Consider the following 25,436-nt stretch of genomic DNA (forward strand, 5'->3'; position numbering starts at 1 on the left):
GGAGGACTGAGGTTTGGAAAACACTGGGCTGAATTAAAGAGGTAGCATTGCTACAGTGAGTCCGCCATATTGGTGGCTAGCCATCTGTGGATTGACGGTCCTCAGGATCACCCCACTGTATATAAGCTAAAGGTGTGGAACGCCTGTGGGCATGCCAACATGGGTGCACACACATCGCCACCCATTGACTAATACAGGCTTGAGCTTCCACAATTTCCTCCATCCACAGGCATGCCCAGTACCAAATCACCGTTGACAGGAAGGGCCTAAAATACTTCCCTTGGCTTCTGACAAGATACTCTACTACTACTGCCTTTGCTCATGATCTGTATGGAAAGTGTCCTTCTTCTCTTCACAGATATGCCACCGCTGCTACCGATGGACCTTAAAGGAGAACCTGGACCTCCTGGAAAGCCTGGCCCAAGAGGACCACCTGGCCCACCTGGCTATCCTGGGAAACCAGGGACTGGGAAACCAGGGCTTCATGGCCAACCAGGACCTGCTGGCCCACCTGGCTTTTCTGGCATTGGCAAACCGGGCATCCCAGGGCTTCCTGGCAAGGCAGGGATGAAAGGGATGCCTGGGATGAAAGGTGAGCCCGGCATGAGAGGCGATCAAGGGCCAAGAGGTCTTCCAGGCCCACCGGGGTTGCCTGGACCAGCTGGCATCTCTGTTAATGGAAAACCAGGAGCACCTGGTAGCCCGGGACTACCAGGATTCCGGGGGGAGCCAGGTGCAAAAGGAGAGCCTGGCCCTCGTGGCGAGCGTGGCATGAAAGGTGAAAATGGGATTGGGAAGCCCGGACTGCCAGGAATAAGAGGAAATGGTGGGGTCCCGGGCCCTGCAGGGCCTCCCGGGCCCCCAGGCATTGGGAAACCTGGACTCAACGGCCTGCCTGGTGCTCCAGGTGACAAGGGTGACTCAGGGCTCCCAGGTGAGCCAGGGGTCAGTGGTCAGCCTGGACCCATGGGCCCACGTGGCCCACCAGGTGTGGATGGAATTGGTGTGCCAGGGGTAGCTGGTGTACCGGGCCTACAGGGCCCCATGGGTCCCAAGGGCGAACCCGGTCTGCGGGGCCTTCCAGGTATGCCTGGCCCTACAGGATATGGGAAGCCAGGTCTACCTGGCTTAAAAGGGGATCGTGGACAACCAGGTGTTCCAGGACTCATTGGGGACAAGGGGGAGCCAGGAATGGATGGAGAACCTGGTGAGATGGGTCCCCCTGGCATGACTGGGTCTCCAGGCCCCCCTGGTTCTATGGGTATGCCAGGCAAACATGGAATTCCAGGTCCTAAAGGGGAAGCTGGGCCCAGTGGGCCTGCAGGACTACCAGGCATGCGTGGGGATCAAGGACCCAGTGGCTTTGTGGGGAAGCCAGGGGTTCCTGGGGAGAGAGGACTGCCAGGGCCACAAGGGATGCCTGGCCCCACAGGCCCCAAGGGGGAAACTGGTTTCATGGGGCTTCCTGGAGTGCCAGGACTTACAGGGCCCATGGGGTCAAAGGGAGACTCTGGTATTCCAGGGCAGCCAGGCCTCAGAGGCCCATCAGGTATACCAGGTTTACAAGGGCCTTCTGGTCCAATGGGGCCCCAAGGTTTACCAGGACTCAAAGGAGAGCCTGGCTTCCCCGGAGCCCCAGGAGTTGGCAAAGTAGGGGAGCCAGGAATTATAGGTCCCATTGGGCCACCAGGAGTTCCTGGCAATCCTGGATTGAATGGGCTACCAGGGCCACCTGGGCCACCAGGGCCACCGGGTGCACCAGGGATGTTTGACGAGGCAGGAATCGCTGGCCTCCACTTGCCAGACGGAGGCGTAGAGGGAGCAGTGCTGGGGAACGGCAAGCCCGGGAAGCCTCAGTACGGCCGAGGGGAACTCTCTGCCCAAATGATGCCTGCCTTCACTGCCATCTTGACCTCACCATTCCCAGCTTCAGGAATGCCAGTCAAATTCGACAGGACTTTGTACAACGGGCAGAATGGTTATAATCCAGTGACGGGGATCTTCACCTGTCCCATTTCTGGCATCTATTACTTTGCCTACCATGTCCACGTTAAAGGAACTAATGTCTGGGTGGCACTTTATAAAAACAACGTGCCTGCCACCTACACCTACGATGAATACAAAAAAGGCTACTTGGACCAAGCGTCTGGTAGTGCTGTGCTCGAACTCAAAGAGAATGACCAAGTCTGGATCCAGATGCCATCAGATCAAGCCAATGGTCTTTACTCCACTGAATACATCCATTCTTCTTTTTCCGGATTCCTTCTCTGTCCCACATAACGGCTGTTGGGAACCCCTGCTTTTATCCACTTTAGCCATAAACTTGTCCTTTTTTTAAAAAAAAAATTAAAAATACAAAAGTCACTGGGAAGACGGTGCAAATCAGTGGTTTGGAACCACTTTGACCAAGCCAAGGAGTTAATATGGAAGAGAAAATTTGGTGGTGGTTGTACCATCTTTGCATTCAGAATTACCCAAGTGGCTGCACATTGAACACAGATAGTAACTTGGGGAATCAGCTGCCAATTTTCTTAGGACGCACAGAAAGCACTCGATAGATGGCAGTGTGCAGGGGGACTGCAGCCTACAACATAAACAGTTGTAGAATTCCTCTATCACCTTAAGGCACCTCCTTCCAAATTTGGCATTTGTCCACGTTTCCGTTTTCTGTTTTCAAATGTGATTTACGTCAGTTTCTTGAGACAAAAATGAAGACTCCCCACCCCCAAAGGGTGAATTGTGATTGTGGAATGCTTTGCATAAGCACCTTTTACACAGTACTCAGCACATCTTTAGAGCAAGTATATGGAAAAGGGGATGGCAAATGAAACGTATTCCAAAACCACTGGAATTTTCTGATTCCCCTGAAAAACAACCACCGAGAAGATTCTGCAATACATGTATGATAACCCGTTATTAACTGAAACAGCTAAATGTCCTTCATCTGAAATTCAGCAATCTAAAAACCTAAGGTTCCATGAATGCTGTTGGTTGACAATGCCAGCCTTAAGGCACTGCAGGCATGGCTTCAGTTGCTATTGGCTTGACTTGAGAAAGGTTGAACTGTTCACATCATCAAGGTGCCAGTTAATAGACCCTTTTATTCAGGATGTCTACACTTTTTGTTGAGAGCGGTGGGAGAACCCATCACTCACGAAGTTTATAATTTAAAAAAAAACGGGACTCAACCATACGTTTCCATTCAGTAATTTTTTTTTTTACAACAGTGCTATTAATGTTAGCTACTTTAAAAGTTATTCAGTATAGTGCAATATCTATTTTAAAAGGTGGGAAGTGTTGTGTGCAAGGATTTCTATGCCTTACGAATATTTTCGTTGTCTGGTGCATTTTTTTACCACTTTATATCAGTAATGCTTGAAATGTCCCTTTTCTTATTCTAGGTCACAAGGTTATTCACAGCTTCTGGAACAGTGGGTATGGCTGTGGTCATAGGAATATCTTAGTTGACTAGGAGCAATCAAACGCTTTGGGCTCGCACAATAAGTGGCAATGCATAACCCTAAATGGTTAAAAAGAGAACTGTCTCATCCAGGAAAAATAATGTGTTTAAACTCCCTTTCCATACAAGCCATTTATGAAGAAAACAAAAGGCATTAATCTTGTCCAGGGATTTTCAAGTGCATGGCTCAAGCATCTTAATATAATTCTCCAGGTTTAGTGTACATAGAAATATTTAAACATTAAAATAGACATTCAAAATGCATTTGTGAACCAATATTCTGAACGGCGTTTGAGACAAGTCACATTATGGAGCTTAGAAATATCTTAAAAACCCCAAGGATGATATGGAATTGAAATTTGGGTCACCTGTATTTCAGTTGTGTAGCTTCCTTCCTTCTTCCTTTTTCCTTCCTTCCTTCAACGTAAAATGTGTCTGTTTGGACTTAGACACAACAAAAGTATAGGCCCAAGATTTCTGGTTCCATCTGATGTGTTTTTAAATTCCTGGAGAGGAGAAGGATGCCAAAGGCATACTCCACTTGCAATAACATCTTTGATTTGACATTCAGTCACCACAGGCTAAAACTGAAGAAGCCAAGTACACACATTTTCTGCGTGCCTGATATTGGAAGAGGGATTCTAGACTTGTGCTCTTGACTTAAGTGTATTTTCCTGTGGAGGAGAGCATTAAACTTCCACGGTTAATGCCAACAGATGAAAGAAAATGTGCTACTATTTAACAAAGTCACATTGCCTGAGGTGGGAAAGAATGGTCAATAAGTATTTTAACAGAAGCAGAGAACTGCATAAATCCAAGCTTTGTTCCTTTCGGTACCTTGTACACAATTTATTTATACTGGTTTCTTATGATGAGATAACCTTTTTTTTTTCCTTTGTAGATTTATCACTTGTTTTCTGGCTGGTAAGACAGAAAACACAGTAACCATTTACACATTTATCTCCAAACTCAGAGGTATTGAAACATTCAGTTCCATAGGGAAGGTTTTGCAGCCTCACTATCCTCTTCTCGTACAGATGGTAAACCTGCTACAGATATACAGTTTTAAAGAACCTTTTAACTTAACATGCATACCGAAAGATGCTGCCATCACACAAAAGAAGATGATGTATGGGACGAAGAGGCTGACTGGAAAGTTATGGGGTGGCTTATTATTATTGACACATTCAGTGCCTGCTATTTGTCTGTGACAAAGGTTGGGTTTTCATGTTGGAAAAGCATATGGGAACTAGGTTTCAGTCAGTAGACAGAAGAGGTGGGAGACTTAACTAAGCATTGCAATATGCATTTTATATACCATTTCTCTCTTAGTTTGCCTCTGGTATCTTCATTTCTAACCTACTATATAGAGGATTTTTAGTTTTGTAAATACTTATGTTACATGCACTGTTTCATAGTAAATTTGGTTTTTAAATGCACTCTTGTTTTGTGATCAAAACTGGCCTTCACTTCTGAACTGAAACTACAGTACTTGATTGTATTGAACCAACGTCAATAAATCTTATTTTACAAAGAGATATTCATTTGTATTCCAAGTTACCACCTGCATTAAAAAAAAAAAACCTTAGGCAAACATATTTTTGCTGATCTTTAGAACAAATCCTTTCTTTGATCAAACTTGCACATTACAAGGGGAAAGAAACTAAAGAGGTCTGCAGTCCAACCGCAACCCAGAGAGCTAAGCCTGGACCCTCACTTGTCCACTTACAAACTGATCCAGTGATACTGGGACATGCATAACTGTTCTGCTGAAAGGCCTCTGTCTATACGAAGCTACCAAATAGGTACTGGAAGACTGCAGTTTTAGGCCAACATGTACAACCTCTAATTTGGTTACTTGCCTTCTTGAAAACAAAATACAGAACTCTATCTGGGCTAAACTGTTCAAGACTTTTACCTATACTCTCCAACATTTAGCAGACGGAGTGAGCTTTCCCCCTCTAACCCCCCGGTGTGCCTTTGTCCTGATTTCAACGTCACCAGAAAGCCCAATGTGTATAGGCCAAACAGTACAGCACAATTCCAGATTAAACTGTGGCATCAACTACACAGCCAGGATCTATGTTGTGGATTTTACACATAAATACCCAAGAGTTACTCCACAAATACGTTTGCTAGCATCAGACATTTTTGGTTAGGTGGTTAACTTCTCCTTCCTTCTATGCGCCCAAGAGAATGCTTATAATTTGGCCTCCATCAGCCAAAGTTCATTTTACATTTATCACCATCAGTTTTACTGATTCATTCAGTACACCTCACAATTAAAATCTTACTAAATCTTACATGACACATTTAAAAAATAATGGCAGCACACGACCCTGTTTTAAAAGACACCTGAGAAATCAGATTCTATGTATTCCAAGTTACTTACCAGTTAGTTACAGAAGGGAAAGTTTTGCTTTTCCTTCTTGGGCTGTTGCCAACTACCAAGCAAATGCAGAAGCCATTTTTTTTCAGATTACCTTCTACCCTAGTATTAGTTGAAATGTGGTAACATGAATCTGTTGGCATATAACCCTGTTTTTATCTTATTTCCTAAGCATAGGGATGCCCTTTCTCCCCCTTGTATAGTCTAACAGTGAGGTTTTGTAAACACTATTTGTAAAATCTGGCTACCAAACCACCATGAAGCCAAATTTAGATCAAGCACCTTGCCATACAATGCTGGACACAGTGAGTTAAGAAAAACATTTGATTCCAACTCGGATTTAATTATAAAAGTCTAAAAATCAGAGGTGGCAAAAAGATGTAGCGGAAAGCAGCTGGCACTTTTGAGTGAGTATCTTCATCATACTGTCAGTACTTCCTAAGCATGTTTTCCTTGAGGAAATATCCCCCATTGCAGAAAGGTTTTACCTCCACCAGAACAAAGATCTGATCACCGGATTCCATTTCTCTCACTCTGTGGCTCAGATCTGCTGGCAGAACAGGTCATACAAGGTGTCGGCCAGCTTCTCTGTCTCCTCGTGAGATTCACAGCTATGCTTCCAACTTTGGGGCACCTGTTCTTCCCCATAATACGCCCCTGCAATTGCTCCAGCCATAGTTGCAATTGTGTCCGTGTCCCCACCCAGTGAGATGCAGTAGATAATGGTCTGTTGCAAGTTGTTGTAGTCCTCAGGGAGATCTGGTTGAGATTCCATACAGCGCAGGAAGGAATAGATGGCGGTGGGGACAGAATGGAGAGCTGCAATGCCATTGCCTGAGAAAACAATCAGTTCCCATCAGCAGGTGACAACAAGTGAATCTGGCCTTCCAACACAAGCTCTCAATTCAAATTGAAGATTAATGCAAAGTGTTCAGAAGAATTATAGGAACGAGTAGCTTTAAAAGCACAACATTTCTCCATCACACAGCAACTTGACAAAGAAATCAGCAAAAACAGGTATTTTTCCAGTATGCAAAGGGATCCTGTAGCACCTTTGAGACTAAGTGAAAGAAAGAAAGTTGGTAGCATAAGTTTCCATAGACATGAGTCTAAAACATGCATCTGAGGAAGTAGGCACTAGTCTATAAAAGCTCATGTTATCAACTTCTTTCTTTTAGATAGTCACAAAGTTGCTACAAGATCTCTTTGCACATTCATTTTCCAGGCTAATAAGGCTGTATCTTTGAATTCTACCACCTGGTTTTTATCCAGGTGTAGGTAAGGATTTCCCAAGTACTGAGCCTCCTCACCTTGCCTCTTTCCTTAGTATGGCAGGGAATTGAAGAACTGCCTCCACTAAGAACAGGGCAGAGGCCCCATCCTTCATTGCAAAGTACTACATTCTGGTCACAAAAGTGGTGGGCACTGCTTTTGCTGAGAGATACGCTTACCTAATTCTAACACCACATCTGATCTGGGCACACTGCTCTTCTCCAAAAATTCTTTGATCTTTTTTAGGCGCTTTGAAAAGGGTAATTCCTCATAGCCCAGCCTGTAGAAAAGAGAGATGAAACAAATGTTTCCCTAAGTTACTGCCTTGTGTTACATCAAAACACAAGTGTAAGCCTCCCCTTGAGCCGAAATTACTCACATTCGGGCATCAGCAAGAGACTTGTCATCGCCTTCCACATCCTCCATGTGGCCAATCAGCTGCTCCAAGAACTCATCCCGATTCAATTCCCCCTGGAGAGCATAGTGAATGGCCAAAGCCTGCAGTATGGCTCCATTATAGCCCAGGGAGTTTGAGTGGGTCAGCTCAGCACTCAGTTTAGCAAACTGCAGAGGCAAAAAGGGCAGAAAATCCAAACCAGAAGAGTTAAAATAAACCTGTGCTAGGATCTTCTTGGATAGCTGCAATGAACACATGCTGCTGCAGGAAAACTATAAGACAGTCGCTTGCTGACCTTTGTAACATTTGCAATAATCAGTATCTTTAATCTCAGCTACCTATCAGCAAGGTATGGAAGTAGTCTCCCACTGTAGCTCCACCATAACAGTGGGTTACAACAACTAGAATCCTCTAGCTGAAAGGGCCACTTTTTGTTCTTGAAAAAGAACAAAAACAATTGTTTCCATGCTCTGATATAATCATCAGATATAATTTACTTCATCAGGGATTATGCAGATCAGCTGAATGTGCTTAGAAACACTTTTCAGAAACACTTTCCAGGCTTTCACATGTAATGCACTAAGGTCTATGTTGATATGGTGAAGGATACTGGGGAGGGGCTTGTATAGGTGTCCCTGCTCCCTACGTACCTTCAGCCCATGCCTGGCCGCACTAATGGAGGCAATATGTGCAAGGAGTGTGCATTCAGAGAAGAGCCCAGTATACAGTTAATTTAGGAGCAGCCCAAGAGATAGGGGATATTGGATTAGGCTCTCTTCTATTAATATAACTCATCCAACCCTCTCTTGGGCTACAGGGTGCTATTAGGTTTCACAGCCTCCCTTAACAGCACATATTATGAATCTAATATTGATGTCAACAATAAGTCTCTTCCATCTGTTCAAACAGTACTTCCCAGGGGTGAGGAAATGGAATGAGATGGAATCGGGTGGAGGATGACCATGCCACACCTGATGGAAACCTGATGTCATAAGATTCCCAATCAAAGGGCTAGGAGTTTCTGCCAGGAATCAGGATTTCAGCTGGTACTTCCAAGAAAGGCAACAGGATCATTTCCCTTCCCCTGAGCCAACATTTGCAGGAGAAATACTCTTGCTATCTCTGTATATAGCAGGGATTCCTCCTCCATGAGGGAAAATGGCTTCTTGAAAGGGGCAGAGGCAGTTGGGAGCTTAAAGAGTCAGTAGGGACCAGTTTCCAATCCCCTGATGGAAGATAGAATCCTTTCCCTCACTCTGGGGATGATATCTGGTATCACTTAATATTTGGCTGTATCCTAAGTGTTCTTATTGTCATCTGCAACCCACATTGTTCAAGACATTTACACCCATTCCTTACAGATAGCAGTCCTTGAGAGTCCCAATATCAACACTTCTTTAACACACAGCTGTATAGTAAGCCAAATCCTGCAAAGCTTGTTAATGGGTTGACATGCACTGAAGTTGGAAGGGGGCTTTTGGGCACCTCCTCACTCACTAATGCCATTTTTACAGATCAGAAGTTGCAATTTAGGCATTTAGAAATCACTTCTGTTAATTTAAAAAAAGACATGTTCTGGCTGGAGGGGGACAATATTTAGCGAAAAACTGTACCTCCTACAATCTATGTTTTGACTAAAAAGAAAAAAAACATTTTTATCTTCCCCTCATCCCCACCTCAAAATCAGGTCTACATGATCTGACAGGGTCAAAGTCTCTATGGCCTACTGGCTAACCCCAATCCCAGCCGTAGAACAAAATTCCTTAAAACGTGGTCCAAAAAATTACCAAGAAAGTGGCCCACATAGAGACACAACACTCAAACATATTCCAGCTAAGCAAAGAACATCTGAAGCAGACCACTGTATGTGAGGATCTTTCTGCATTACAGAAATGCTATTCAAAATACCAGTACAGAAATACTAGTCAAGAAGGAATCCGCATACCTTCCTTACATCTTGAACGTTTGAGTAAGCAAGTGGGATGCCTGCCACTCTCATTGCACCACCATTCCCATAAGAGCCTTTCCCATTAAACTGCTGCCTTGCTGGTTCAAACACATCTCTGCATTTGGGGCTGAGGAGTTTCTTGAAGACTGTAATCACACCGGCTCCATAGGACCGGTCAGGGTCCCTCTTATATTCCTCAGCGAAACTGCCAGGAAAAGAACAGGTTATAACACAATCCATGTATATTCTAGGGCCTTAGAGCAGGGGTGCACACATACACAAGGTTAAAGGGACACTTTCAGTTATTTCCTGTAACTACACAGCCTTCACCAATCATTTTTCTGGACATTGTGTGTGTATGTATGTGTATTTTACAGTGTTTAGGGACTATTTTGGCTGCCCTCCAGGCAACAATTAAGCCCAAAACTACACCCGTGAAGGTGTGTTTTGGCTGAAAACTACATTTTTTCAGCTATTTTGTAGGGTGTAGGATCCAGGAGGGCTAGAGACCACACAGGAGCCCTATGCTACATGCCCATATGACTCTCACACCCAGGAGCCCTATGGGCTACATGCCCATATGATTCCCACCCATAGCTTAAGAGTTATGAATGGCAGGAAAAGACTTGTGCTTAATGTGTCCAGTAAATTTGGAAGCTGTGCCTGCTGGTTTGCCCTGCAATGAGAATCACATTCTCTATAGCAATAAATGAACACAACAGTTAATGAAAGTAATGTGTACTTCTAAGATTCTCAGTTGCATTTAGTACATTATTATTATTATTAACCTTTATTTATAAAGTGCTGTAAATCTACATCTACTCAAACTTCTCTGGAGGGTAACATAAGGCTTTTGCATGTGTGGTCTGACAAGATATGCAAAATAGCAGCTGGTTGTTGTTATGTGCCTTCAAGTCATTTCTGACTTATGGCGACCCTAAGGGGAACATGTGGAATTTTCTGGGGTGGAGACTGTGTGACTTGTTCCATGTCATGCAGTGGTTTTCCATAGCCAAGCAGGGAACTGAACTCTGATTTCTAGAGTTGTTGTCCAAAACTCAAACCACTGCACCATATTAGCAGCTATCTGCCCTGAATGCATATGTCTGTACAAGAAAATGTTAGAAGAAATTCTGAATTGTCTGGGAACCTTCACTGCTGTGGGAGATGGCTTACCCTTTGGGGGGAAGTGGGGAATGGTACACTGAAACCCCACTTTAGTCACCATATTAACCACAATGGTTCATGGGCCACACCTCATTTATGTTAATAATTGGTAAGGTAGAATTAAGTGCAGTAACATTCAAACTCATCCATTCATTTAGCCCAGTATGACCTGCACCAAACGGCAAAAGATGTCTGGAGGGAGAGTTTTCTCAACACTCCTTGCCAAGACCACATATTGCAACTACAGCTGTCTCCTTACCTCTTTGCCATATCCACTTCATCAAAGTCCCGCTTGGCCAGTAGCGACCTTACCACACAGTGGGTCATGGCTGTGTCATCGCTATAGAAAAGGGTTTCTGGGAAATTAAAAAAAACAGAATAAACTTATGGTAAACACATACATCAAACTTATTATTTCCACTTAAGCCTTGATACTTTTTGTGAACTGTTCTATGTGAAAGGTAGCCACTTTTACTTATTTACTTGACTGTGTATTACTGGCGTTCAATAAGTAGGTTGAGTCCCAGTGGCATACATGCGCACATAACCAATGGCACCTGGATAAATTACGCCATGTACAATTATTCAAAATGTAGACTTCAAAGATATAGCCATGTTTGTCTGTACAATCAGTATGTAGAGAGATCCTGTTGCACCTTTGAGAACAGCTGAAAGAAAGAAGCTGGCAGTAAGAGCTTTCCTAGACTTCAGTCTACTTCCTCAGATGCTTTTGGTGCTTAAATGAGGGTCATAGAATCAGAGGATCCTAGAGTTGGAAGGGACCACAAGGGTCTTGGATCTGGAAAACCAAACACTACTTACTGTTCTATACCCTTCAGGAGTTCGAGTGGAAGGAAACTGTGACTCTTTCGCTTTTAACAGCTGCAACTAAGACAGTCTCATGGCTGTCTGGATCTAAATCAGTGATAGTGAACCTATGGCACGAGTGCCAGAGGTGGCACTCAGAGCCCTCTCTGTGGGCACATGTGCCATGGCTCCAGCACAGAGTTTGCCAGAGTCTGTTACTAGAAATCCAGAGGGACATGGCACTTTGCAATAAATAAGTGGGTTTGGGGTTGCCGTTTGGGCACTCGGTCTTTAAAAGGATCGCCATCACTGATCTAGATCAACAACACCGTGGTTGCCGTTGTGGTGTGCTTTCAAGTAGTTTCTGACTTATGGCAACCCTAAGGCCATAAGTCTAATTAGTTAAGGCCTAAGGTCACAGGGTTTTCTTGACAAGTTTCTTCAGAGGGGATTTTGCCATTGCAGGGAACAGCATCAGTGCAGTGCTGACTACAGTCCTGTTTGTCATTTTGTCCTTTGGGGAGCTACAGGACCCTGGACTTTGACTCCAAGGCATTCTCCTAGCAAAACCCCTCCTTGAAAAACCCTTGGAAAGTATGAGAACATGCTGGAAGGTGCACAAAACAGGCTTTCTTGAGGCAATGGAAAATGAGCTTTGTAAAAACACACACACACACACACACACAAAGCAGTTTCTTCAACTTCTGAGAGAAGCAAAAAGCTTACTTCCTGAGCACCAGCAAAAGCTTGCTTCCTGAGTTACAACCCGAAATGTGCTTCGCTTTTGGATGCCAAAAAAGGCTCGCCTTTTTAAAAGTCTAAATTTTCAGAGGGACCTGAGGTTGAGTTTTGGAAGGAGCCTATTCTGACCCTGCTTTTGTCAGAGAATAGGCATAATTCTGCTAAAATCATAGAATCATAGAGTTGGAAGAGACCCCAAGGGTCATACAGTCCAACCCCATTCAGCCATGCAGGAACTCTCACTCAAGCATCTCTGACAGATGGCCATCCAGTCTCTGTTTAAAGACCTCCAAAGAAGGAGACTCCACCACTCTCCAAGGCACCATATTCCACTATGAAACAACTCTTACTGTCAGGGAGTTCTTTCTAATGTTGAGCTGGAATCTCTTTTTCCTGTAGCTTGCATCCATTGATCTTGGTCCTAGTCTCTGGAGCAGCAGAAAACAAGCTTGCTCCATCCTCAATATGACCACCCTTCAAACACTTAAACAGGGCTATCATATCACCTCTTAACTGACTCTTTTCCAGGCTGAACATACGTAGCTCCCTAAGTCACTCTTCTTAGGGTATGGTTCCCAGACCCTTCACCGTTTCGTTGGCCTTCCTCTGGACACGCTCCAGCTTCTCCCGTCCATTTTGAATTGTGGTGCCCAGAACTGGACACAGGATTATTCCAAGTGAGGCCTGACCAAAGCAGAATAGAATGCCACTATTACTTCCCTTGATCTAGAGACACTATACTTCTATTGATGCAGCCAAGAATCGCATTGACCTTTTTAGCTGCCGCGTCACACTGTTGACTCATGTTCAATTTGTTATCTACTAGGACTTCTAGATCCCTTTCACACATAGTCTCATTAAGCCAAGCGTTCCCCATCCTATATCTTGCCATTCCCCCCCTCCCACCAAAAAAAATGCCCTAGTGCAGTATTACGGTATATATTTCTCCATCTTACTTCCTAAGCAGCAGCAAAAACTTATTTCCCGAGTTACAAAAACCAGAAATGTACTTTGCTTTGGATGCCAAAAAAGGCTTGCCGTTTAAGAAACGCAAATACGCAATTCTCAGAGGTATTTGAGGTTGAGTTTTGGAAGGAGCCTATTCTGACTAAGCTTTTGTTTGAGAACTGGACCCAGACCCAGAAGTGGACCCAGTATTCCAGGTGAGGCTTGACCAAAGCAGAGCAGAGTGCCACTATTGTACATCTCTTGGTCTAAGACCAGTGGCCCCCAAACTGTCTGTGCCCTTTAAGACTTTGGACTTCAGATCCCAGAAGCCTCAGCCATGTTGCCCAATAGTCTGGCATTCTGGGAGGTCAAAGCCTTTAAAGAGTACCGTTTGGGGCAAATATTCCCAATGCTTCCCTATGGGCAAATATCATCATCATCATCATCATCATCATCATCATCATCATCATCATCCCCCCAATGCTTCCCTATGGGAAATTATTATTATTATTATTATTATTATTATTATTATTATTCCCAATGGGAATAATTTTCCTATGGGAAAATGTAATAATAATAATAATTATTATTATAATTATAATTATAATAATAATAATATTTATCCCCAATGCTTCCCTATGGGAAATTATTATTATTATTATTATTATTATTATTATTATTATTATTCCCAATGCTTCCCTATGGGCAAATATTATTATTATTATTTATCCCCAATGCTTCCCTACGGGAATTTGTTGTTGTTGTTGCTGTTGTTGTTCCCAATGCTTCCCTATGGGCAAATATAATAATAATAATAATTATTATTATTATTATTATTATTATCTCCAATGCTTCCCTATGGGAATATTATTATTATTATTATTATTATTATTCCCAATGCTTCCTTATGGGCAAATATAATACTGTAATAATAATAATAATAATAATAATAATAATAATAATAATAATTTATCCCCAATGCTTTCCTATGGGCAAATATAATAATAATAATATTTATTTTTATCCCCAATGCTTCCCTATGGGAATTTATTATTATTATTGTTGTTTCCAATGCTTCCCTATGGGAATTTATTATTATTATTATTATTATTATTATTATTATTATTATTCCCAATGCTTTCCTATGGGCAAATATAATAATAATAATAATAATAATAATAATAATAATAACAACAACATTTATTATTGTTCCCAATGCTTCCCTATGGGCAAATATATTATTATTATTATAATTATTATTATTCCCAATGTCTTTCTATGGGCAAATACCCTCCAATGCTTCCCGAGGCTACCTTTCTCAGAGTCCGGCTTCGGGGGCTGGAGGTTGCGAGCAAACTGGAGCAGCTCCGTCAGGTTGACCGACTCCAAGGCCTCGAAGCCGCCCCCCAAACAGTCCCCGAGGAGAGCCCCCAACAAACAGCCCCGGAACCGGCTCCGAGGAAACGACGACGCCATCTTCGCCGCCATCTTGGCCTCGTCCTGGGAGAACGCGCGCCCCCTGGCGGCCATCTCTCGCCATTGCGCCATTGACCACAAGCAGCAGCCGCCCTCTTTAGTCCCCTCAGAAGAACACAATTAAAAGTCTTGCCTTCACACCTTATTTTTCGGCCCTCAAACCCACTGGGGGGCCATATATGTGTGTGTGTGTGTGTATAGTTATCTATAGCATGACACTGGTTTGAGTGTTGGGCTACAACTATATATATATATTATACACACACACACACAGAGTTGTTGTAGCCCAACTATATACCTATACACTACACACATATATAAAACTGGTAACTATAACTAGTTAAAAGTTATCTATCAATATAGTTATCAGTTGTGTGTGTGTGTGTGTGTAGGTATATAGCTGGGCTACCTACACTATGTGTGCTGTGTGGAGATTATATATATATAGAGAGAGAGAGATAGTTGTATCCCAACACTCAAAGCAATGTCATGCTATAGATAACTATAACTAGTTATAAGTTATCTAGCAATATAGTTATCTATAGCATGGCACATTGGCTTGAGAGTTGGTTGGGCTGCAACTATATATACTGTATATATAGAGAGAGAGTTGTAGCCAAACATTCACTGTACCATGCTATAGGTAACTGTAACCAGTTATAAGTTATCTGTCAATATATATAGGTATATAGTTGGGTTACAACTACGTGTGTGTGTGTATGTTATACAGTTGTTGTAGCCCAACACAAACCACTGCCATGGTATAAATAACTATATAATAGTTACAGTTATCAGTTATCTATCAATATAGTTATCAGTTATCTATCTATATATAGAGGTATCTATAGCATGGCACTGGGGCTTGAGTGCTGGGCCACAGTGCCATGCTATAGATAACTCTCTCTCTCTCTCCATATATGTATATATATATATATACACACACACACACACGCACGCGCGCATGTATAAAATAGTTATAGTTATCAGTTATCTATCAATATAGTTTATCAGTTATCTATCTATATATAGGCATCTATAGCATGGCAGTGATTTGAGTGTTGGGCTACAACTACATGTGTGTGTGTGTGTGTGTGTTATATATATATAGTTGTAGCCCAACAATCAAACCACTGCAATGCTCTATCTATCTATCTATCTATCTATCTATCTATCTATCTATATACAATAGTTATAGTTATGTTATCTATCAATATACTTATCAGTTATCTCTCTATATACAGAAGTATCTATAGCATGGCACAGTGGCTTGGGTGTTGGGCTACAACTACAGGTGTGTATATATCAGTCAGCAAAGTGTTTTGTGAACATTTTACACAACTTGGGTATGAGAAGCAGCACAGAGAATGAAGTGACATTTCTTCTTCAAAGGAAACAGACGACTTTCCCTCCCTCTGTTCACAGCATTGGCCGCTTATAAATGTGACATTTTCTTTTCTAAAAGCATGGTTTTATGCCAAACCCTCGAAAACACTTTATTTAATTTACACAGTGTTCTATCCGGTGTTTTTGAATTATTTCACTTTATATATAGCTTTCAAATTTCAAGTTAAATAAAACACCTTTTTGATTTAGTTTACACCTGTTTCATTCACACTTGTCTTAACCAGAGGATTTATTCTTGCGTCATATTTTGAGCACTCAAAGAAAAATGGCGACCTTTCCAGCTTTCTCACCCTGGAAACATCTTTGTTGTGAGCATGTAACATTGCTCATCTAGTAAAGGCTTTCCATCCGTTATTTTGGTGGCTATTGAGCTCAAAACAGTGATACATAGGGCCCATACAGACAGGCCAAAATAAAGCTGTTTTGGGTCACTTTGGAGGTATGCTGCTTAAATGATACATGCATCTTAAGAACCTGCACCAAAGCTGCACTCTAGACCTTAGGACTGGAGCATGGCTTTGGCGTGGCTTCTAGCCTTAGGACACATGCATCATTCAAACAGCATTCCTCCAAAGTGACTCAAAGCAGCTTTATTTTGGCCTGTCTTTATGGGCCCATCCTTTTGAAAATTCAATGAGGCATACATCCCTGCCTAGAGGAGAGCAGCGCTGAAGAGTGAATGGCCAATGTGGTCCTTTTTTTCAGAGGTATAGTGGTTCAAGTGTTGGACTACAACTATGGAGAACCACTGGCTGACCTTGGGCAAGTCACACTCTCTCAGCCTCAGGGGAAGGCAATGGCAAACCTCCTCTGAAGAACATTGGCCAAGGAAACCTTGTGATAAGTCGGAAATGACTCAAAGGCACACAACAACAACAAGCCTGTGACAACTGATCCCATGTAGGGGAAGTTGTAGTTGAATCATTGAGAAATGTAAAGATCGTCCAATATCTTCCAATGGGATGCCAGTACAATCTAGGTAGCTAGGATCAGACCTAGGACTAGACTTTTCATTTCTCCTTTTCACTGTGATCCTTTTTAGTGAAAAGCAGAAGTCAGCTATATTACATTGGAAACTGTTCTGTACCTTTTGAGTCCCAATAGGTTATTATGGTTCCCTTTTCCAACTGCAGAGCAAGTTGCTATTTCTGAAAAGCCGTAGCCTGACAGCATGCTTCTTCTTCTCCGATGTGGTCACCAACACCTTTATCTTAGTATTAACCAGAGGTGGTCCATGCATCAGTGCTGTTCTGTTAAGCCACTGGCTGCCAGTCTACTCCAAGTTTCCCAGAAAGAAAAACAGTCGTAGGCAACAGGTACAAATACAGCAGAGGTCCATGGCATCATTGGTTAATAATATTGCCATCAGAAAGTCTGAGAGGCAGTGCTCTAAGAGCATCAGTGGCTCATTGCTGTTCCTCAAGCGAAAAAAGTTGTAGCATAAGCTTCCATAGAGTTGGTCAACCTCCTCAGATGCATGGACTAAACTGGTGCCCAGCACTCCAATCCATTTGCCTTATGAAATGCTGGTTAAGGGGAGTAGTGCGTAAATGGAGATCTATAATCCTTTGTGGAGATACTGGCCCCCCAATTTCTACCTAAACATTAAATAGCAATTTGCAAGGAAGGACTCTAGATATAGATTCCGAACAGAAAATTACTGAAACCAAGTTACCTTCACCACCGTTTTTACTTCCAGTTGCAATATTTTGGAGATGTATAGAATTAAGTTCTCAGAAACTGTTCCAGGGCTTCGTTTTTAAAAACGACATTTTGGATCTCAACCTGGGTCTCAAAGGCGCAAATGGAACTTAAATTTTATATCCTGGGCTTTACGACTCTTTGTCTCCCAGAACCAACATGGCCAGAGTTAGGAGTGGCCAGATTACATGGATATCCCTCCATACCATCTTAACTGAAAACAACCTATTGACAAAATCCAGGCCCTGTGACTCCAGCATCATCATGATTTTCTTTTCCCTATATGACTTTTAACATTTTTGCCTGATGAAGAAGTCGGTGGAGCTTCAAAAGCTTGCAATGCATATTTTGTGCATTTGAGTTGGCCCAGCAAAGGTATTGCGTCCTGTGCATTTTGGAAGTTATTGCACTTCAATATAGAAATTTTAGATTTACAAAGCAAGGCTCTGTTTTGGAGCCAAGATGAAGCAGGTCATGATTGAAGTGATATAAGGTCTAGCAACTGACAACCCAAAGCGGGATTCACATGAATGTTGTCTTCAGGACACAGTTCTCGGTAATTAGGCTCATGTGGCAACATTTTGCTTGCATGTCCTTTGCATTTCTTTTAACTTCCTTCCAAGACAATAGATCTCCTCTTTCCCATGGTAGTCCAAAAGGCTCTCATTGCATCTAGTGTGCCAACAGCTATTGTTGTGATCCTTTAAATAAGGGTCTTGAAAAAAACAATTGCAGATTTGAATTTTAAGTGGGTTCATTTACACAACTTCACTTTGATTTTCACTGCTTTTATGTGCAGCTACAGGCAAATTAAGCCTAACAAGTAAAAGCAAGCAGCTCTGCGGTTTGGGGAGCATATTGTCCAAAAGGCAGCCGTGTCCCAAAAGCAGAGCCTTTGTAAATTCAGATTTAAATTCCAGCTATCTGCTTTAATGGGTGGTTTGGAAAATGATCTATCCCAAGAAGGTCTTCAAGATGGCAAAATGAAAAGAAGGAAAAAAAAATAGAAATGAAAATGTTGAGATCATGTAAGAAACTAATAGCAGGTCACAACTACTACAATTGCCAAACCAATGTCCTATTGGTTTCGTAGATTCAATCTGTACGTCCCAAAGGCAGAACTGTTGCTCCTTGGTCTCTTTCAGGATTAAACCTCTTACACATCTAGGCTGTCTTATGCATGTATATGCCATGTTAGCAATGTGTAACTTGGAAATGTTTTAAACAGTGTATACCGCACTCTGCCCTGAGATCCTGTGATAAAGGGCAGGATGGATAGATGGATGGATGGAAGGATAGATAGATAGCAATGGACCTTAAGAACTTTGTGAGAAAGAACTTTGTAAGTTCCCTGCAAGCAATGTAGGCACAAATCACAACGGAAAGGGCAAGGATATTGTCCTGGATAGGAGTAAAAAGGCTGAAATGTCTTTAGCACAGTGGTTCCCAACCTGTGGGTCAGGACCCCTTTGGGGGTCGAATGACCCTTTCATGGGGGTCGCCTAAGGCCATTGGAAAACACCTATTTAATTACAGTTATGAAGTAGCAATGAGAATAATTTCATGGGTTTGGGTCACCACAACATGGCAAACTGTATTAAAGGGTCGCAGCATTAGGAAGGTTGGGAACCACTGCTTTAGCAGAAGTTTACTACTATTTTCAAGCCTGATTTTTTAATCTATCAGAGGTGCAAACGCTGAAACACAGTTCCAGGCTTTGGCAGGATCAAACAGGCATGGACGATGTAAATTGAACTGTGAAGCAAAATCTTGTACATGCAGAGTCCCACCCCAGACAACAACCATTAGCAAAGTTTGGACACGAGTTCTGGAGCAAAGCGTATTTATTGCAGTTATTAGTGAAAGTTACACTTCAAACCAAAGCAAAGCAACACTAAGTAATTGTTTTACTTTAATAAAAAAAACAAAAACACGCACACAACACAGAGTCCTTCCAGTATAGAGAAATTGACCAAAAAAAATTAAAAGTCCAAAATGAAACACAAAAAGGAGTGGAGTCCATCAAAGAAAAACAACTTGGGGGACAGATTTGGCTCAGGAGTTCCATGATTGAATTTAGTATGGTTACATACTTGTGAGCAACAAAACAAGAACTGAAGAGTGTAACTTCAAAAAATTACATATTTCATAACATAATGTGCTACCCCCCCCCCCCCCCCCACCCCCCCAAAAACCCGGACAACCAACAACTCTGGAAAGGATTGCTTGTCCAGGCTTTAGATTTACTTCAGGTATTTTAAGGTGATTCCATAACCAAACTGAGTATTCAGACATGGAGACACAACATCAGAGGCACTGCATATTCTGATGTAACATGACACATCTTGCTACTCTGTAAAGCAGTGGTGATCAACCTATTTGGCAAGAGTACCACAAACCACCTAGCTCTCCCAACCCTTGCCCCAGATGTGGTTTACCTCTAGTGTCTTGAGAAGAGGAAGGTGCAAAAAGCAGAGAAGGGCTAGAAAGGCAGCCAGGAGCGTATGTCTCATGCCCCTACTCCTATCCAGATGTGCCACAAACCTCCGCTACTTATGCCCCAAAAGGCACCCATGCTGTAAACCATGTGCCAAGGCTATTTTGTTCATAGCAGATGCACTGTGATTGCTCTGTTATGTGGATTTCAGTCCTACTGTAGTTGGACTGATTTTAAAATGAAATAATCCCCTTTTGATTTCAGCATTCCCTTCCTCAAATGGGAAAAAAATGTTTAAAAAGCCAGAACAACAACAACGAAAATCACATTCCATTAAAAATTTTGGCAGTTTGGGTTTGGTGATTCTTTCCGAATGTCTGGTTCTCTGACATTAATCTGATTTACAGATTAAGTAGCAATTTACAGGTACATCGACAGGTACAGCCTCCATCCATGACTTGAGCAAGAGGAGAGGCTTATTTCACTACAGCAATATGGCCTCGGGTGCCGATTCAAGATTACTTGGTCTTTACATAGGCGAGACAGGCTCACAAACCTAGCCTATTTCAACCGAATGTGTTCAGAGCCAACACAGTCTTTGATAATTCTGACGGATATGTGACAACGTTGAATACAGAGAAGATGACAACAGGCTGATATTTAACCCAACTGGAAGAAAACCTGAAGACAGCTAAAAGGTTTTGGCAAGGGCAGTTTACTTGGCGGGGCAAGGAATGGGGAGAGAGGGGACACATTGCTTCTGGGTAATTAGATTACATTTTTAAAAACATACTGAAATACAGATTTGCTAACCAACCCACCCACCCTCTCCCCAATTTGTTGCAACTCACATTTGCAATACAAAGAGGCACACACGGTCAAGGTGGTTTAAAAAGTAAAAATTGTAAAGGCTTTTTATCAATGCACTTCACATCCATCTGTCCACCTGTAGAAAGGAAAACTAAGACAATCCCAGATACATTGCACTAGCTCAACATGAGCACATTTTTGTTGGGGAGGGGGACAGGCGGGGAGTGAAGGACACCCAGAGATTTAAACACATTCTATGCAAAATGGCAGTACCCTACAAAACAACAGGATGCTCTCTGGAGTTTCATATCCATCGGTATTAGCTTAGGTGCAACACCAGCATGTTCACATGAGAACATGAAGATATACCTGGCATACAGCTGGGTTCTAAAGAAATGTGTCCTAGCAATGGCACACAGAATAGTGCTGGTGTCACCAAGGCAATGCCCCATGCAAAGGCAATGGGGCATCTTTAATGTACTTTGCTATATATTACTTATAGCAACCAACTACAGTACTTGGTGCAGAGCTAAGCACCCAATGGACCCACAGTGAATGGAATGTCTTTAGGATAGTGCTTCAGTTCTCCCCGTAACCACATACATACATACATACATACATACACACAAAGATAGTGGATGCTTATACTACACTCTTAATGCAGCTCTTGCCTATTAGTAGTATGTTTCTAACACATACTACTGTTTTATTCACGGTTATAGTTGCCATGTGAAAAAACCTTGCATGTACCTCCTGTCCACTTTCATATATGATAAATATACCTGGGTCCATTTTATCCTGCGTACATTCATCTTGAAGGGGAGGGTCTCACTGTGTGGGGATATGACAAACAGACACCTGTATATTAATCACCTATACATGTGATTCTCCTACACAGAACGTACCCATAGAATTAACAGTCATGAGCGAAGGAGCCCCATGCAACCAACTACACACATCTTTATAAGTTACCCTCTTCTGCCTTTCACAATGGGCCACCCATTCGTGCCAAAGCTTGTCACTTGAAACCCAGTGCTAATAAAAGCAGAGACTGATTGTTCAACAAGCCTTCAGAACAGAAAACTTGCTAAACCATATGGCTGTGCTATAAAACAAAATACTTGAGACCTTTTTCTTCGGTGTGCATTGAAGGAAACCTGGATTGGTTACAAAGGTTCTCAAGTCTAAGGAAATGCTGAACTGGAACAGTAGAGATCTTGGAAAAATTACTATTTTGGACAAGTGCCCGAATCTTCACAGTTAGAATGGCAATGTTAGATGAATTTTAGGAGCGCTAGTCCAAAATGGTAACTTCTTCAAGCTCCCATTTTAACACATATTTCCCTGCTGCCCACAAATGAATGATGCACCAGGCTTCACAAAAAGATTTACACTCAGGCAAACTGAAGACACTTTCACACAACTCATATACCAAACTGGAGTGAAAACTGCTTGAGCAAGCCAAAGATAAGCCCAAACAGAATGTGGCGTAATGGAGCCAACACTCAAAGATGCTGAATCTAAAAGAACATTTCCCTAGAAAATGTGTGGTTCCCCCCCACTGAAAAAAAAAATCATTCAGATTTTTAAAAAGTCTTCTGATGCCCTAAGTTGAATGGGATCTACTTGGCATAATTCACCAATGAAAGGTAAGCTATTTTAGTTTTGTTTTACATGTTCTTTGAATCTCAACAATAAAGCCCACAATGCTCCAAGAACAGTCACTTAGGAAAAAAGTAAACATTAGTTGCATCTAAGCCCTATATTTCAGGAGGTGTTTGCTAATATAGAACCTCTACAGACAGGTCAAATTAAAGCTGCTTCGGGTCACTTTGGAGGTATGTTGTTTAAATGATGCATGTGTCCTAAGAGACCAGAAGACATATCAAAGCCATTCTCCAGTCCTAAGGACCAGAGTTCAGCTTTAGTGCAACTTCTGGCCTCTTACGACACATGCATCATTTAAACAGTATATCCAAAATGACCCGAAGCAGCTTTATTTTGGCCTGTCTCTATGGGCCCTTAGTTTCAGACAAGATTTTCAGCTTCTCCCTCCAGTCTTTTTTGCTAAGCAGTTCATTTGCCTTTCTTCATGGTGTTTGGGATTGCTGCCCAGAAGAAGTGATTCACAAAGGATGTATGCTTTACTCCCACATTTGGGTGGGTGGATAGGATGCTACTTTCTGTGAAGATCCTTCCACATGGGCTGAACTGCCATGTGGAAGAAAGATACAGGTTTGAACCCAAAGTCTTCCTTCCACTTACATCCTATGTTTACAGAAGATTCCCTGTGTTAGAAGGCTGCACAAGAACAGTGAAACTGAACGAAACCCAGTATATTCCCGCTTGTACAAACTCTGTCACTGAACATACTATCACTACCTCAGCTGTGTATGAACCTCTTGTGCAGGCTCTTCCACAAATGTTTACAGAATATACTTCATAGTTCTTTGGATTCAACATACTTTACATATGAAACCTCTCCCCAACACTGCAATCACCACAAAGAGAGCCCATCTTGAAATGTAAAGAGAACATTCTTGATTTGGAACCACTGGGAAAATTCACAGGGAAAACAAGACACCAAACATAAGCAACTTCTGACCAATGTGCAAAATTAGCCTAGTGCAGCCTTCACCAACTCAGTGCCTTTCCATTGTGCTTTACTACACCTCCCAACAACCCTAAACACACACCCACTGGGAAGGATAGGTGTTATTCTTCAACACTTCTACAGGGCACCAGCTTGGGGTGGAAGTGGCCAGGGGAAAACATTTCTTTTAACAGACATACACCCATGCACAGTCTTCATAAAATAACGTTATGCTTCAATGCTGCGGTTCAGCATACCTCAGTCACAGACACTGGATACATATTGAGGGAGTCTACTTTCATGTCTTGCCTGTAAGTAATGTGGAGACAAGACTCCATGAACCTTGGTCTGATTCCACCACACAAGTCTTCATAATCTTAACACATTCTGCTGGTCTCTGCCCAGCTGTACAATCCATCTGAACACTTCCATCAGAATTTTTTCTCTTGAGCCCACAGAAAAACCCTTCATGTTCACTGCCAGCAAATAACTGGAGCATGCTGTCTTCTCAAGCATGCTCCCTCTCCAAAGCTTCAATATGTTACTTTTTTGGACTAAAGCCCCCAGAAAGGCCAGTGACACGCTGGCTGGGGGACCCAGGGATTGTAGCCCATAAAAGAACCTCTCCCAAACCTGTTCTTCTTCCAAAGTTGTTCACCTCACAACAAAATCTCACCTTCATTACACGGCTCCACTACATTCACAGCACAATTATCTTACAAGTTCGTGTAATCCATCTCCCAAAGGGCCAAACACCAAACCAAGAATATAGTTCACCCATAAAGATTTAAAAACAAACAAACAGTAAAATGGATGACACAAAAAAGAAAGTAAATCACATTGATGAATAATCCAAGTGATACAAGCTCTTAGGCAATGGACAAGAATACTTAATATCATGTAGGCAGGTGCCACAAAACGTTAAATCATCTCCAAAAGCATGGGGAGGCTTTAAAAAACGTAAAGCAAATGACGCTGAGACACTAAGCATGGTAGTGGTTTGGGAACAATACAGTCATTAAAGTGAAGGCATTTGCTTCTCGTTTGCTTGCTTACGCAAGTAGTACTACTCAACATTTTATGTTGTGGAGTGTGGGCAGGAAGAAGAAAAGACACACTGCTGAAATACAAAGCAAATCATCAAGAGCATTCTGCACCCTTCGCATAGCCATTGGTCAAACCTAGACCATAGAGGCATTTTAAAGAGCTTGCAAAGGAAGGATTGGCACTACGCAATATAATTAATGTTTTCATTAACTGGCTGCAACTGGTTTCCACTTAACTGGGGAAAGAGTTCTGTAATGCCCTACACCAAATAAGAGAAGAAGACCTCCAGGTGGCAAGTTAAACCCCCTTCCCCACCAAAATCAGGCTTAAGAACCAGGTTTTCTTAAGAAAATAATGGCTGCTTTTAAGAACACTCTATATTATGCAGCTTGTAACCTCCTCCACAATAAGATGCATAGAGGCTGCAGCCAGGCCTGCAGAATCGGACTGATGCAGATACCCGTTTGCGTTTGCAAAAACACTTCTAGTATGGAGCCAGGAGTAGCTGGAGGAGCACAGGGCAGTTAGTAACAGCAAATCAAGGGTTTAAGCTAGCCTATACAATATTAGAGCAGTACAGTAATATAAAGAGCCAGCATATTACAGTATAGTGGTTTGAGCATTGGACCATGACACTAGAGATCAGGGTTCAATTCCCTGCTCGGACATGCAAAACCAATGAGTGACCCTGAGTGAGTCACACACTCTCAGCCCCAGAAAACACCGTGATAAATTTCCCTTAGGTTCACCATAAGTCTGAAACGACTTGAAGGCACACAACAACAAAAACAACAACTAGTGATATATAGGAGTAGTTCATTTCTACCTCATCTGTGCTA

The 25,436-nt window shown here is 42.3% G+C and overlaps 2 protein-coding genes across 2 annotated transcripts in view; one reads left to right on the forward strand and one right to left on the reverse strand.

Moving 5' to 3' along the window:
* Positions 1-4,998, forward strand: part of COL8A2 (collagen type VIII alpha 2 chain) — a 131,991-nt gene extending 126,993 nt beyond the window's left edge. The window contains exon 5 of the mRNA XM_042440607.1: positions 359-4,998. Coding sequence (XP_042296541.1) covers positions 359-2,280 — 1,922 coding nt within the window. The 3' untranslated portion in view covers positions 2,281-4,998. The remainder of the gene's footprint in view (positions 1-358) is intronic.
* On the reverse strand, positions 3,472-14,628 carry ADPRS (ADP-ribosylserine hydrolase). The gene is made up of 6 exons (XM_042440608.1): positions 14,443-14,628; positions 10,893-10,989; positions 9,464-9,671; positions 7,501-7,685; positions 7,301-7,401; positions 3,472-6,683 (listed from the first exon to the last, which is right to left on the reverse strand). Exons 1-6 carry the CDS (start codon positions 14,615-14,617, stop codon positions 6,391-6,393), a joined length of 1,059 nt encoding a protein of 352 aa, XP_042296542.1. The 5' UTR covers positions 14,618-14,628; the 3' UTR covers positions 3,472-6,390.
* Positions 14,629-25,436: the final 10,808 nt, after the last annotated feature.

Source organism: Sceloporus undulatus, chromosome 9 (assembly GCF_019175285.1).
Source record: "Sceloporus undulatus isolate JIND9_A2432 ecotype Alabama chromosome 9, SceUnd_v1.1, whole genome shotgun sequence".
In the NCBI taxonomy this organism is placed as follows: Eukaryota; Metazoa; Chordata; class Lepidosauria; order Squamata; family Phrynosomatidae; genus Sceloporus; species Sceloporus undulatus.

Excerpts from the sequence above, each read along its gene's own strand:
- ADPRS (XM_042440608.1), bottom strand. The coding sequence starts at position 14,617 with ATGGCGGCGAAGATGGCGTCGTCGTTTCCTCGGAGCCGGTTCCGGGGC. Across the intron at positions 10,990-14,442 it reads GAAGCCGGACTCTGAGAAAG|AAACCCTTTTCTATAGCGAT; the intron begins GTAGCCTCGGGA and ends TTAATTTCCCAG. Across the intron at positions 6,684-7,300 it reads AGATGTGGTGTTAGAATTAG|GCAATGGCATTGCAGCTCTC; the intron begins GTAAGCGTATCT and ends TTGTTTTCTCAG.